General features: G+C 34.0%; 1 protein-coding gene across 1 annotated transcript in view; it reads left to right on the top strand.

Annotated features, from left to right (window-relative positions):
• LOC143241107 (transient receptor potential cation channel subfamily V member 5-like) overlaps positions 1 to 8,047 on the top strand; it is a 76,079-nt gene extending 68,032 nt beyond the window's left edge. Inside the window, exons 14-16 of the mRNA XM_076484664.1 lie at positions 4,327 to 4,488; positions 6,340 to 6,537; positions 6,714 to 8,047. Coding sequence (XP_076340779.1) covers positions 4,327 to 4,488; positions 6,340 to 6,537; positions 6,714 to 6,884 — 531 coding nt within the window. The 3' untranslated portion in view covers positions 6,885 to 8,047. The remainder of the gene's footprint in view (positions 1 to 4,326; positions 4,489 to 6,339; positions 6,538 to 6,713) is intronic.
• Positions 8,048 to 14,117: the final 6,070 nt, after the last annotated feature.

Below are 14,117 nucleotides of genomic sequence, written 5' to 3'. Positions count from 1 at the left end.
GTTTCGTTTTAAACACCTAAAGCTGCTGAAGCGTTATAAAAGAATAGCCCTAAGGTTATAAATAACGCAAATTGTAGATGTTCTTTTTTCTATAATCCTCTTAATTTTGTTCATTTCAAATTCATAATCAAAGGTGTGTAAAACTTCCATTTCAGTTTTTGTTACGATACAGTAACTCTTCAGGTCTACTGTGGTACAACACACACAGTAGTGGTTAAGGCACTTTTTATATTATCAAAATTACAAGAACAGTAATTATTTCGATATGAATTACATTAAGTTGGTGAAATTAGACAGTGACTACAGTGTGGCTGACATGTTATTAAACACTAGCATAGAATACCGCGATCCGCTACTGGATTCAAAGAACCATTATGACCGCAGTGTATCATCAAGTTACTCCATTATCTTTAAGTTCTCATATAGTCATCCTGAGAAGAGGTCCATACGTGAAAATCATACTGTTAGAAGAATACCCAGCCGTGGTACCTAAGCACATGTACCACGTTTGGTCTCGCTAGCTTGAGAGTGGAAAACTAAACATAGTTCAAACATGACACTCTCGAAATTCCGAGGGGGCCACAAACACAAAACTGATTTCGGCAATCCTCAAAACCTATCATAGACGCCCATTATGTCAAGGTGACTTTCCGGGCATATTTCATTCCCATCGATACCTCCTGATATGTTTGTTTGTGTGGGTTGTGCTGCATGATATAAATAAAGACATCCCAGGATACCTAATATTTGCCTGCGGAGTTTTGTTCTGACAGAGGATAAAAACACAACATGAATTATTATAATACCAGCAAAACATTTGTGGTCATATTAGTATCTTTACTGCAACAGTACTTCTTTTAATACAAGATTTTTAAAATAATACGAAATAATTCTAGTCTCAGACATAGAAATCTGTAAGTCTACTAGACATAGGCCTAGTATTAGTTAAATATTTATTAAACACGGCCTACATTCGATAAACAGATAAATTAACGCTGTAACTTATACGTGTGCATTTTTGTTGTTTATTTGCTTTAGATTACTTAATACTTTATGCCATCAATAGATAAACTTATAATGATATTCTACGACCCAACGTTTGACCTTTCTTAACACTTAAAGGATTTAATATTTTGTCTTACAAAAGGTCAACTTTACTGAGGACATTCACCGCAGTAACACAATAACAGAAGCGGAACACAACTACATAATAAAACAATTTACAAGACCCATCACAATAACAGAAGTACAATAAAACATAAAACTGTTGAAAACAAAGTACCAGAACAAGACAAAATTCATAACTTATTTCTCGAAAAAGACTTTCTAAGATTAATTAGAACATCTCACATCTTCATACAACTTATCTCTAAAAAACAGAATACATACCAACCGCCTGGAAACAGGAAGATGTTCTTATGTTCCAGAAGGAAAGAAAATCAACAAATAACCCCCGAAAACTACAGGCCCATGATTTTAACAAGCAATCTAGAAAAACTGCTTGAAAAAGTAATAAATAATGGACTCATAAATTACCTTTAAAGTGTATCAATACAACTGGAAATACAAAATGGGTTCCGAAAAATTAAACAAACAACAAATCATGTGATAAGATTAAAGGAAGAAATAATACACGGCTTTAATAAAAATCAGTGTTTTGTCGCATGCTTCCTAGATGTTGAAAAAGGATTCGATAAAGTATGGTACAATGTACTCAGATACAAAGTGTCCAAACTGGGACTCCTACAGAAATTATTCATTGGATTTCTAACTTCCAGGAGCATTATTGTAAATATTGCTGTATCTACTACAAGTCCTCCTCAAGGAAGGAGTACTTGGTTTTACACTATTCATCATGTATGTCACCGACATGACTTTCAAAGACCGAAATCACACTTTTTGTCACAGTTCACAGGTGAGGTTGCAATCGGGAAAAGTGTCCCAAACCCAAAAATAGCAACTTAAAATGTACAGCCACTACTGTTTGTTTGTTCGATGTTAAGCAAAAAGCTACACGATAAGCTATCTGTGCTCTGCACACTACGGGTATCGAAACCCGGTTTCTAGTGTTATAAGTTCGCAGACGTACACCTGTACTACTGGGGACCAACCACTACTGAACGAAATAAAATTGTGCTGCAGTGAGTAGAAAATTAAAATCAATGCGCACAAAACACAAGTCATGCTATTTACAAAATCGTACAAAGTAAGTAAAAATATACCACAGTTATATCTAGACGAAACTTTCTTGGAGGTGACAACATCAACAAAATTCTTAGGAATTACACTAATTCAAAAGTAAATTACCACACGTTAATAGCATAAAAAAGTAGAATTTGATAAAAGAAAAGCGAGTTACCTTAGAAGCCTGAGTGTCAACAATCAAGAAGCTTCGCCAGAAAACATGTATGAAAAATGCACAGAACACATGTAAGACCAGTCGTAGAACATGTCTGTATAACATGGATAAATGTATCAAAAACACACATCAACAAACTACAGCAAATTCAAAACTACATTTTAACGAAAGCATATTTAATCCCACGATCAACAAACTTCGTATTTCTACACAACTATTTAAACATATCAACTATATCAGACATGTTCCTTGATAACTCGTTTCAATATTATAAAAAAAATGAACAGATGAGTAAACTAGAGAGTTACATAATACATAATGAACCAAACAGTAAGTACCTCTCCCCTCTAAACATCATAAATAAGAAACTTAAAATCCAAACAATACTAGGCTAATTGAATCGCAGACACAAAGGTAACTCCATTTTAAAAGGGTTTTGTATGTAAAAATATAATTATGTTTGTCTATATGACTGCTATGTGGAACTTTATCGTTAACACAGACTAATAGTGCAATCATGCATGAGTGAAAATAACGAACTGGACATGGCACGAAAAAGATATACTAATTAAAACTGCAGACAATAGACAAAATTAAATATACTATGAGTAATGGAATAATATAACAATGGTTAAGTACATACCTAGGATTCAGTAACAGTGTAAACACAATAACAATTCCTGAGCGGGAGGAAGAGGTCAACGTTGAACCTGACCCTCCCTGGTCCAAATCATGGACCGATGAAAACTATAATAGAAGGAGGAGGCGGTGTGAATAGAATCAGACTTTCCCGGGTCGCACACAACGATCAAATGCCTATGCATACACTTCAACTGCGGCTATTACAATGGATTTGTTGCTTTCCTGATAGGTTATAAATAGACACTAGAATAGTAAAGCCACTTCTCACGAAAATAGAAACCTATTATCCCTTGTGTGTGTGAAAGTAAAAATACTGAAAGTCAAAGAACAAACATTGTGACTCTGAATTTATTATTATTCTTTTTTGCTTCAGAATTTTCTGTTTTGGATTACCTCAGCTTTTTGGTTAAGCATAAACAAAGTAAATTAAAGAAAGGTGCTTTGATAAAATTTAAGACGTAGCCATCAAAATTGAAAAGTACTTCACAGAACGTAAATGTACGCTTACTTATATGTATAAAACCTGATATAAAGTACAGATTAATTGGGGAAACAAAAGTGTTTCTTTCCCAATGCTATTAATTGTGTGGTAACTTATAATTACAAACTTGACCCACAGATAATTACTATTTAAAAATTATAACTTGGAAAAGGGAATGATTTAATGTTTATCGTGCCAAAACTGTGAATGCGAAGGTTTGTGGTTCTCTCTTTATATGGAAAGCCAGGAGTACGAGTAAAGAGTGATGGTTATTTCCCACAATTTGGTGAAGTAAGAGTAGCCCAGCTTGCCTTATCTTTAGTTTATCAATTCTTAAATTGGGGCATCTATGCGCATGCAACCTTCAGTTAAAACAAATAAAAATTAAAGAAAATTTTAAAAACCATGTACAAGACCAGAGTTAAATATAAGATCTATTTTAGAGTAACGATGAAGACTTTATATTCGCAAACCAGTATGAAATCCTGGAGACTTTACTGTAAAAGTTCACCAGTGGGGAAATTCGTAGGTAGATATTAGTTTTACTTAAAAATCTGGCTGTAATCATAAAAGCTAATAAACTATTTTATAAGCATAAAATACTTAAATTAATAATATTTTAAGATTCTTTAATTAAAGTACTTTAAAACTAGCACAGATGTGTAGGTACATTTTTCTTATCGAAAATGGTCTTGGATTGATAATTATACTTTACTATTTATAAACAATTGAAGTAAGGTTGATATATCATGTATGCACGTTTTTTATCATCTGTATTTCATTCTACTCGAATAAGTTTACAGGGTTATGTACTTTAAACGTTTCGTATTTCGTTTTATCCTAGTATCGAGAATTTAAAACGACATTCTACTCAACTCTGACATGGCTGGTGTTTGCAGTATTTATGGTAATCATGCCCATTCTACTGCTAAACATGCTGATAGCCATGATGGGGAACACTTACTGCGAGGTCATCACGCAGTCTCAAAAAGAGTGGGTCAAACAGGTATATATATGTGTGTGTGTGTATATATATATATATATATATGTAAACAGTATCTTAAATTTTCTCTAGTCTCAAAACTCTAGGATATACATGCATGTTAAATATAGTATATGCTAATAAAAAGAACGTGTTCGATAAGTATTAGAAAAAAGTTATGAAAAAGAAATAAATACAACAGAAATAAAAACAAATCGCGAACATAAAAGATTTTCGTTGGTTTCTCTCTGTTTGGAGTTAAAAGCTACACATTGGGTTGTCTCTGCTCTGCCCACTACCGGTATCTTAACTCAGTTTCTAGTGGTGTAAATCAGGAGACATACCGCTGCGTCATTGAGGGGTACAGTTGATTCCAGAAACGTAATAAAACATGTTTAATTTCACTAATTGTATCGTGCTATGTTGGTGTTTTCTTATCAGTAATATAACAGAACTGCTGAACAGAAGTGATCACGTAAACTTATTTGGGAAACAGAGATTAAGCAGTTTGGAAAGGACTGAAACAGGGCTGTTAAAAACAAGGAAAGATGAGTGGAGATAAATCAGTTTAGATATGGATTGTGACATGGTTTGATAGTAGGGCACTCATTTAGTAATATGAAGATCCTCTTCGTCGAACACATTCGTCCTATATGGTTACCGATTGGGCTAATCACCCTGGTGTGAAAATTCTTGACTTACAAAATACCGACTGACCCCAGACTAGTTGGAACTAAGGTTATGACTAAATAAAAGGGGCAGTGTGAGAGATGAATTGAAACGAGGCTGGTGGAAACAAAAAGTATTGTATGAAAAGATAGATAATTTAAGTATGGAGTGAAAAAGGACATCAATAAAAAAGCACTAAAATGGATTATAACTAGGGTTTGACTTAAAATGTATTATCTAGACTGCTATTATGGGTATTAAAACATTATTTTAAATTTTTGATACCCATACTAGCCATCTTAAAAATACATTTTTACTTCACGTGGGTTTCTTTTCATCATGAAAGGTTTAAGTTAATCAGAACATTGTTCCACCTCCTTTCTTTTCAAATCAACAGTAGTTTGATTGAAAGAATAAAGTACCAATGGCAATGGAAAAGGATGAACTAACAGCCTAACAATTTCAGTGGTTCAAGCAGGAGTTTGACAGCGTATAGTAACGTAAAAAATGTAGATACAATTCATACATTTAGATTTTAATACTGACTGAAACTGTACGTATTTTAAGTCTATTGCGACTGTAAGCTTACTCAAAAAAGTTCCCTCACCCTCAAAATCCCAGTTTAACCACTTTCAGGCCGAGAATATTAATATCGTGAAAATATTAAAAGAAGGACAAGGCAGGTTGATAAAATGACAATATTATGATTAGACAAGATTAAGTAATGCAAGCTTAAAAGTGAGAAGATAAGACAGGCTTAGAATATTAAGGGAGTGAGAAGAGAAGACAGCCTAAAAAGATTAAGACAAGTTGATAAAGTTAATGTACTGAGAAGTTTAAAACACGCTAAGAATGTTATGTTCGGCCAAGTGTAGGATGACAGATGAGAGAATATGAACGAACAAATGGAGACTTTTTCAGATAACAAGAAAAATCTTAATAGATGAAGACGAATTAGACAGATCACAACACAGTTTTCACAAATAAGAAAGGGTGAATAAAAATGTTGTTAAACAGGTTTGTCAGGAGTTGTAGAGACTGCAAGAAAAAATAACAAACAAAAAACCTAATTTCTCCTCAGTAACTAAAATCCATAAGCAACCTTCAGTTATTTTAAATTATGATGTATTATAAAGTAAAATTATTTTAGGATATAATTTTCATAATGTATAATAACTATGCGCTTAATGGTTATTTTTGAAACAGTGGGCTAAAATTGTTGTGGCATTAGAAAGAGGAATAAGTCAGAAGAAGGCCAAAGAATTTATGCAAAGCTACTCTATTCGTTTTGGAGCGTCCTCTGGTGAAGACGATTCGAAAAGTGAGCTTCGAGCCGTGATGGTAATTAAAAATAAGCCAAAATCGAAGGCTAGACAAAGGAAAGGCGCCATTTGCAACTGGAAGGTAACTGTAATTACATGCTATTTTTTAGTTTTTCCATGTAAAAACAATTTATTCCTTTATTATTGTTTTAAACATTATCATATATTATATTACTTCCAATTGTAATGCTCAAATTTCCAATGTGTAATCTTCAAGCAAATTTTCATTGTTTTTGTTTTCTTATTATATTTTAACAGAGAATGGGTCAGAGTATCATTAAAGAACTTCGTCAGCCTGGATTTACTGCAGCTAGTCTGAAACAAAGGTTTAACTCTCTTCGAAATTCCATAACAAAGCTTCCTGTTTCTAATCAAAGTGACGACTCTGAAGGTGAAATAAAAAAGAGGACGGTTTCGTATCGGCTTTAAATCAACTTACTTTTTCACACAACTTAAACGTGGCTGTTGACACGACATCAAACAATTCAGGAAGTCCTCCTGAAGAGGCGAATTTTTCCTTTGACAATTCTTTCAACCAGTTGATGTGGACCCAGGATTCTGAGGTTGGAAAGTTACAGACTGTCCCTAAAGGTGAATCTCGGGAAAGAACTTCAACCGAATTCTTAGAAAAAAAGGAATCGGTCAAAATGGGAATTCTTAATGAAGGTTTTATTCCATCTGCTAAAAATCCGAGGTTTTTGCCCGCTATAAATGAACATCAGTCTTCTGAAAATAAGGATAGAAATTCGGAAGATGACAGAGTTTTGCGTTCCACAAAAAAAGCACCAATATCTCAAGGCTTAGAAACGTGTGTACATCATCACAAAAAGTGTGATAAATATAAAAAGAAAAAACATAAAAAGCATTTTAGAAACCGTGCAAAAGTGGGAATTGGCAGTGAACACTTTGGCAAAGTGAACAGCGAAAACAAATTAGAAAATGGAAATTTGATGGATAATTTTAAAGGAAAAGTTATTACAAAGGTGAAAGACGAATCGAAAATCGACTCTCTAATTAGAGAAAACGGAAATGCATTGAAGAAAATGAATGGATCGGACAGTGATGTTAACTGGAATAAGCCATTCGAAGCTAAACATACGAACGTGAATGGACTGGACAGTGATGATAGCTGGAATAAGACAGTCGAAGGTAAATGTTTCTGTTCTTATGAGAAAATTCGACACAAGAAAAGAAAAGCCAAATTGTCCTTAAATTCCTCGAGAAGTATAGAACAACATGAACACCATGCCTCGAGAAGTATAGAACAACATGAACAACATGGAACTTTCTGGAATTCAGAAACGAACAAGTAACCGCATACACCAGCACAAGATCATAATAAATAACAGGTATTAAAGAGCTTCAAGAATCCAAACTAGCGTGATACTGTGTTAACATTACCTTATGAGGATAAATCGCACTTTTAATCAGTTAAAAATATAGTAGAAAATGTCGATTATTATAGGGTAGTATTTCAAGTGTTTTTGGAAATATTTCTATGATCTCAGATTTTCCTTAGAAAATCGCAATAAATTATATACGTAAAAAATGTAACTCAAAAATGAAACATAAATATGTGATTACGGTCTGATGAATCCTCAGAATTTTCAAGTTCACATTTAATTTAGCAGACTTAATGAAACACATAACAAATACATGTGTGTGTGTGCGTGTGCACTCCTTTAAGAACTATCCGCGGTTGTTTTTTCTTTGTTTTGTGTCATGGACGATGTATCAAGCTGCTAGCACAGATCTTCAATACATCAGATTAGTGATAATTAATAGGTATGTAGAAGTTGAATACGCGGAATGCTCGAAGATTAGGCAATTCCTCGTTAAACAATGGTAAGTCTGCAAGCTTACGAAGCTAAACATCGGGTTTTGATTCTCGTGGTGGACAAAGCACAGTAGCCCATTGTAATTATCAGCAAACAAATACTTCACTTTGTTAGTGATATAGTTATAAAAAAAACCTATATGTTGTGTGGTTTACGATCATCAGGAAAAAAAACGCTTATTGAACCACAGTAGAACGTGCAAAGAAGGCAAACCCAAAAATTAAGTTAATTAAAGGAAGCAAACCACTAAGAACAACAACCAAAGGGTATGAAATAATAAGACAGAAAGTTGGGAATTAAAAATTCTGTGTCTCCAAATTTGATGTGGGGGAGTGCCCGAGTGAAATCTACCTGCACAGTACCCAAGTAATTTATAAATGCGAAAAAATGTTTGAAAAGGTCAACATCAAAATATATTTTAAATCCGGCAAAACAACAATAAATGTTCTCACAAAACAAAAAATCCGGCAAGTATAAATTAACTGATCAATACCATCTGCAAAATATCTTGTGAAAACAAATTATTTAAGAGAAACAGGTATAGCTATGAAATGTTAAACCATAGAGCATCAAGATTCCACCGCATTTCTTTATTTGGATGTTGTTTTGAATTAAGCACAAAGCTACACAATGGGCTATCTGTGCTCTGCCCACCACCGGTATCGAAACCCAGTTTTTAGCGTTGTAAATCCGCAGACATGCCGCTGAGCCACTTGGGGGCTATTTATCTGGAAAAAACCTGCTTTAGCTGAACACAATTACAATACCGAATTACAATTACAATTTGAACCAATTACAAATAATAGACGCTAAAAATAATAGAAATATGGACCACGTTTCTGCTGCAAGATCATGAACATCGTGTCTACAAAGCTTGTTTATCTTCAGGTTAACTATAATAACATCACAATAAAAATCCAGGTTAGATCCTTCCCTTACAGTCGTGTTCCAAATCCTACATTGTTATGCGTTTATTTCCAACTCTTGAAGTTCGAAATTACAGCCATACTCCTGCCTCATAAAGTATGAAAACACTGAACACACTTAGGACTTATCATATAGGAGATAGAAAGAATGATACACAGCCAGATATAGAGAACAGAGAAGACGTAGAAAGAGAAACCATGATGAGTCCTGTGATTACCTACAGTCTACTTAAAAACTACTCATTGAGACAACTTCAAGTACAAGGCCAATGCAAAACTGCTTGACTAGAAAAAGGAAGGCTTCATCAGTGCGGAATTTTCGTTCAACCGCTATCACCCAAAGATTTTCCATATCAGTGTTTCTTCGAAACTCCAAATCTCCTGTTCTACACTATCCACCATTAAGTAATACCAGTCTCTTTAATATTTTCTTGGGTAACTTGGAAGTTTCTACTACTACACAGGATATCAAAGAAACCTTTGAAACTAACATATCCAAACTTCACGCTGTTCACAAAATCACATTCAGACAAATCGAAAGGACTGATCATTTCATGAAATTGGTAGTCACTTCTCGTCAGACAGCTGAAAACATTCTTCGACATGATTGTTTGTTGAAATATTTTCATTTCAGAGTCAAAAAACCATTTCTGAAGATTTACAACCTTCCCAGAACAATACCCACTATTCCACGACTTCTAAGCTGGCTCCTGCCGAAATTACTTTCCAGATTTAAGCCATGTACTAACAAAACTCTGCGTATGGACCAAGCCACTCAAACCCCTGTCAAAGAAAAAATGTCTCAATATCCACAAGAAAGCCCATGACATCTAATTGCTATACTCATATGACATTAATCGGAATAAAGAACAAGCATAGTCGAATACTCATTCCAAAAGAACCTAAATCCTCAGACTTCGAGTTCAACAAAGAAGAATATGATGTCTCAGGCAATCTTTGCAAGCGACTTGAAATACTTCCAAATGTCACTCACCTGAAGGACATCATGGAAGATGCTCTCACCAGTAGAACAGTCCATAGTCATACACTAGCCTTAAAAAAACTGACAAATTTCTTGACTTATTACCTCACTCACTACCACTTCGTCAATTATCAAATGTAATTAATCATTTCATATTTTATTTTTCCATACTGGCAAAGTAGAATTGTTGACGATCGATTAATGAAAGTGGGCTTTTCTTGTGGTACTCCAGTTTTCCCTTCACATCAAATTTTTGGATATATGGTCTAGTAATCTCCTCTTCATTTTGTTAGATTCTATGATCTATTCACGTCAAATTCTATAATCCCTATTTTTTTCAGAAAGATGGAATTTACTTAGAGTAATGAAGATAAGAGCCAATGGAGGATCACCTAAATATTTCCCATACATGTGTTTCTACTGGAATTCTGACTTCTAATGTAATGTCATCTGCCATCAAGTTGGTACAACCAATTTAGTAATTTTCTTGTATAATGGATTTTTGTTACTATTCAGAAAATCAAACAAGTCTCGTAAAAAAAACATATCAACAAAAATTTATTTCGTCAATAGAATCATGTCCATAAAAATGGAAATAATATGTAAATAGTAGTTAATTTCTGTTAGGCAGCTGAGTAAGTACTTCTATGTGATTACTTTCCATTTCAGAGTTGAGAAACCGTTTCATAAAAAGGTTTACAAACTTACTAGAATAACAAGCAAGAGTAACCTCGCCAAGATTACTCCTAAAAATCCAAGTTACAAACTAAACTAATTTTCTTCATACACCAAGCGATCCAAACCCTAAATGAAGAATAAAACTTTGTCTTAATATTCTCAGCGAAACACTCAACATTCATCGAACCATGTGTAAAAGTATTTGATCAAGTTTCTGACAGGAAATAATTATTTCTGGGCCATTCATCTAGCTTTTTTGGATGTGATCCTTTGAATTGTGTAAATTTTGGATTGTATATCTTTTTCTAGAACTTATTTAATTTCTTGAGTAGTAATGAAAAGATCCACGTTCCTCAAAAAATTATTAAGAGTGAGGAACAAAGAAACTTCAGTAGATTTACTTAAATGTCCTAAATACTCATATTCTATAGCCGACAATGATGAATACGTTGTCCTAGATCGCCTATGCAAATAGCTAAATGCACTTCCAAATGATGCTCATTAAACGTTAGATGATTTCCAGAAAGATATCACCAAACATTATCCCACTAGCAGAACAATCACGCGCTACTTACTGACGAATTATCCAGCTGATTACTGCATCTCCAAATGTATGTCACCTAATTCATGTATGTTTCTCCTAAAGAGAGATTCTAAATCTCAGTTAGCGTTTTCTCAACCCAAAAGAAGAATCAACACCATAAGTCAAAAGCACAACCAAATTTATTCTCCAGTTTGGTCAGCTGCTTAGGTTTTTTCTGTCTTACTTGTAATAATTGTCTGATATCTAGTGGATTTCATTGTATAAAATACAATGAAAACACTTATATATTTATTAACAGCCATGTTTCAATATGGAATACAGGAGGTAAATATGAATGACAATTATAAACAATGTTGAAAGTGTTCCCCGTTGGCATCAATACAGGCCTAGTTCCTTCATATTTTCTTTCTAAATACCGCTATCAGTTGCTGGCTTGAAATAGACTGAATAAAATATGATTACAAAACTGCACAGTGACTTTCCGAACACCCTGTATATAACATCCATACATTCACTTCACTTGAATCAGAGGTTTAAGTTAACTGTGTCATTTGAATAAGGAACTATTTTTTGTATTTAAACACGCAATGGATAAGATAAGCCGCTCGAAATTCATTGATATGACTGAACATATTTATTTGTTTTGATTCAGCGGATTGGTGTTGGTTCTCAGTGTTTATGCTGATTGCAATTGGGTTATAATGTTGTTTATGCAGTGAAATATAATGAGTTTTTATGGGTTTTTTACCGATCACTAATGGTATCTATCAGGAGTGTCCTTTGTCGGCACTTTTACGATTTGTGTTGAGCTTTTGCGTGGTATGTTGGTTTACTGTAAATATGTCTTGGGTTCTATTTTATCTTCCAAGTGTCTTGTTTACTAACGTTCTGATGACACAACTTTAACTCACGGCAATATGGCCTGCTTATCTTGTGTTCGATAAATTTGTAAGTTTTGTGGTAGTCGGGTAAATTATGGAAAAAGCAGTGAGTTGAGGAGGGGAATTTGGGTTGGGAGGGCTGATGCTGTTTGTAATGGTTTTAGGATTAACAGTCTCCGAATCTTGGGTATAGTTCTTCACGGTAATTTTGAGATGATGGCTTATCTTAATTGGTCAGTAATGGGGGACTAAAATTGCACGTATTCTCACTTTTTGGCGCTATCGGGATTTGTCTCTGTGGTGTAAATCCTTGGTTGCTAATTCTATTGTAGCGACTTTGCTCATGTATCCATGTGGATGCTTGAAGTGTTGTCTTTGTCAGATACATGGTGTGACAACACCCGTGGAATATTTTGACATTTATTTGGAATTTAGATATTCATAAACGTTAGTATGAGATCTTAATGCATCATTGGTCGGAGAAAGTTATTAATATAAGTGATTTTTGTGTCTGCATAAGTATGACTTTTACTTGCAGTTATTGGAACAATGTATTAATACGAATTGTTTATGAGGTTTCAGCGTTATTAATCGATTTCTTTCTTGGTACGTATACAAAGTGAGGGGACTGGTTCCATTTAAATCAAGAAATGTTTCGGAGTTGGATTTTTTTACTGGTGGGTCTGTCGTGAAACTTTCTTCTGATTCAAAAGATTTTTAATCATTCTTCGTTTTATAATCCATTATTGACTTATGATGAAGGAAACTTACTTTACTTGAAGAAGTTTGTAGATGTTAGAGCTGTGCGAGTTAGTTTTGTGAGGTGGCTTCTCTGTAGGATTTCTAGATGCTGGAACTGTACGAGTTAGTAAGGAACGAAGCCACTGTTTGTGCAAGGAAGCTAGCGTTTCAGTTAATTCTATTTAGAAGTTTTACATTATGTTCTATCTCAGAGTTGGAAAGTTCTTTTTTTAGTTGCCGATGTCTCTCTCTTTCCAGAGGACATCTTTGTTTCTCTGTAAACCTTCTGGAGATGGATATTTTGTTTGAGAGTTTGTCTATGAAATGCGGTTATCGTATATAAATATTCCAATGCACCCTTCGGTAGTTTATAATTTTTGGAGTTCTCTCGTATTATCATCTCCTGAATCCGTGTGTGTGTGTGGAGGGGATATTGAAAGTCATATTTTAATCTTTTTGGGTTTAAGTTAAGTGAATTAGATTCTTTTAATTTGACATCGTGCAGTGACCACAAATGTAAAATTGACCCCTGTAGACTTCCGTCCGAAAGGCTGTTCTCTTTTTTGGGTATCATAAGAATCTAAACTTGTTTATTTTTCAGTGTGATAAAGTTCAACAATTGTGGATTTTGTTTTTTATTTAATTTCAAATATGGTGGATTGGGTATATGTAGGTCATAAAATATCTACGTGTTTTGTTGGGTTCGTTTGAGGGTGTGTCTAAATTTTGTGCTCAATTATGTCGTACTTTTGGTTAATTAGCGAAGTTGTATGCGTGAAAAGTATTTTTCTCAAAGTCAATTTATTTGTTATGTTACTTTAAAGCTAAGTTAGAGATTTTTTCTAAGTATTCATAAAAACATAATTTGAATGGTTACGTTTTTATACAGTACAGTTGGTTTGGTAAATTGGTGGAGCGTGGATCTCGCGACTATATCCTTATGCCAAGTGTCACTTAACAGTATTCAGTGTGTGTGTGTGTGATTTTGCTTTATTTCGATGTTTTATGTCATTATTTAATTTTTGCTGTGATTATATATTTTTACTTTGTATCGCTTTTATGTAGGGTACTT

Source organism: Tachypleus tridentatus, chromosome 13 (assembly GCF_004210375.1).
Source record: "Tachypleus tridentatus isolate NWPU-2018 chromosome 13, ASM421037v1, whole genome shotgun sequence".
NCBI classification, from domain to species: domain Eukaryota; kingdom Metazoa; phylum Arthropoda; class Merostomata; order Xiphosura; family Limulidae; genus Tachypleus; species Tachypleus tridentatus.
This window is presented reverse-complemented; position numbering and strand designations above follow the sequence as displayed.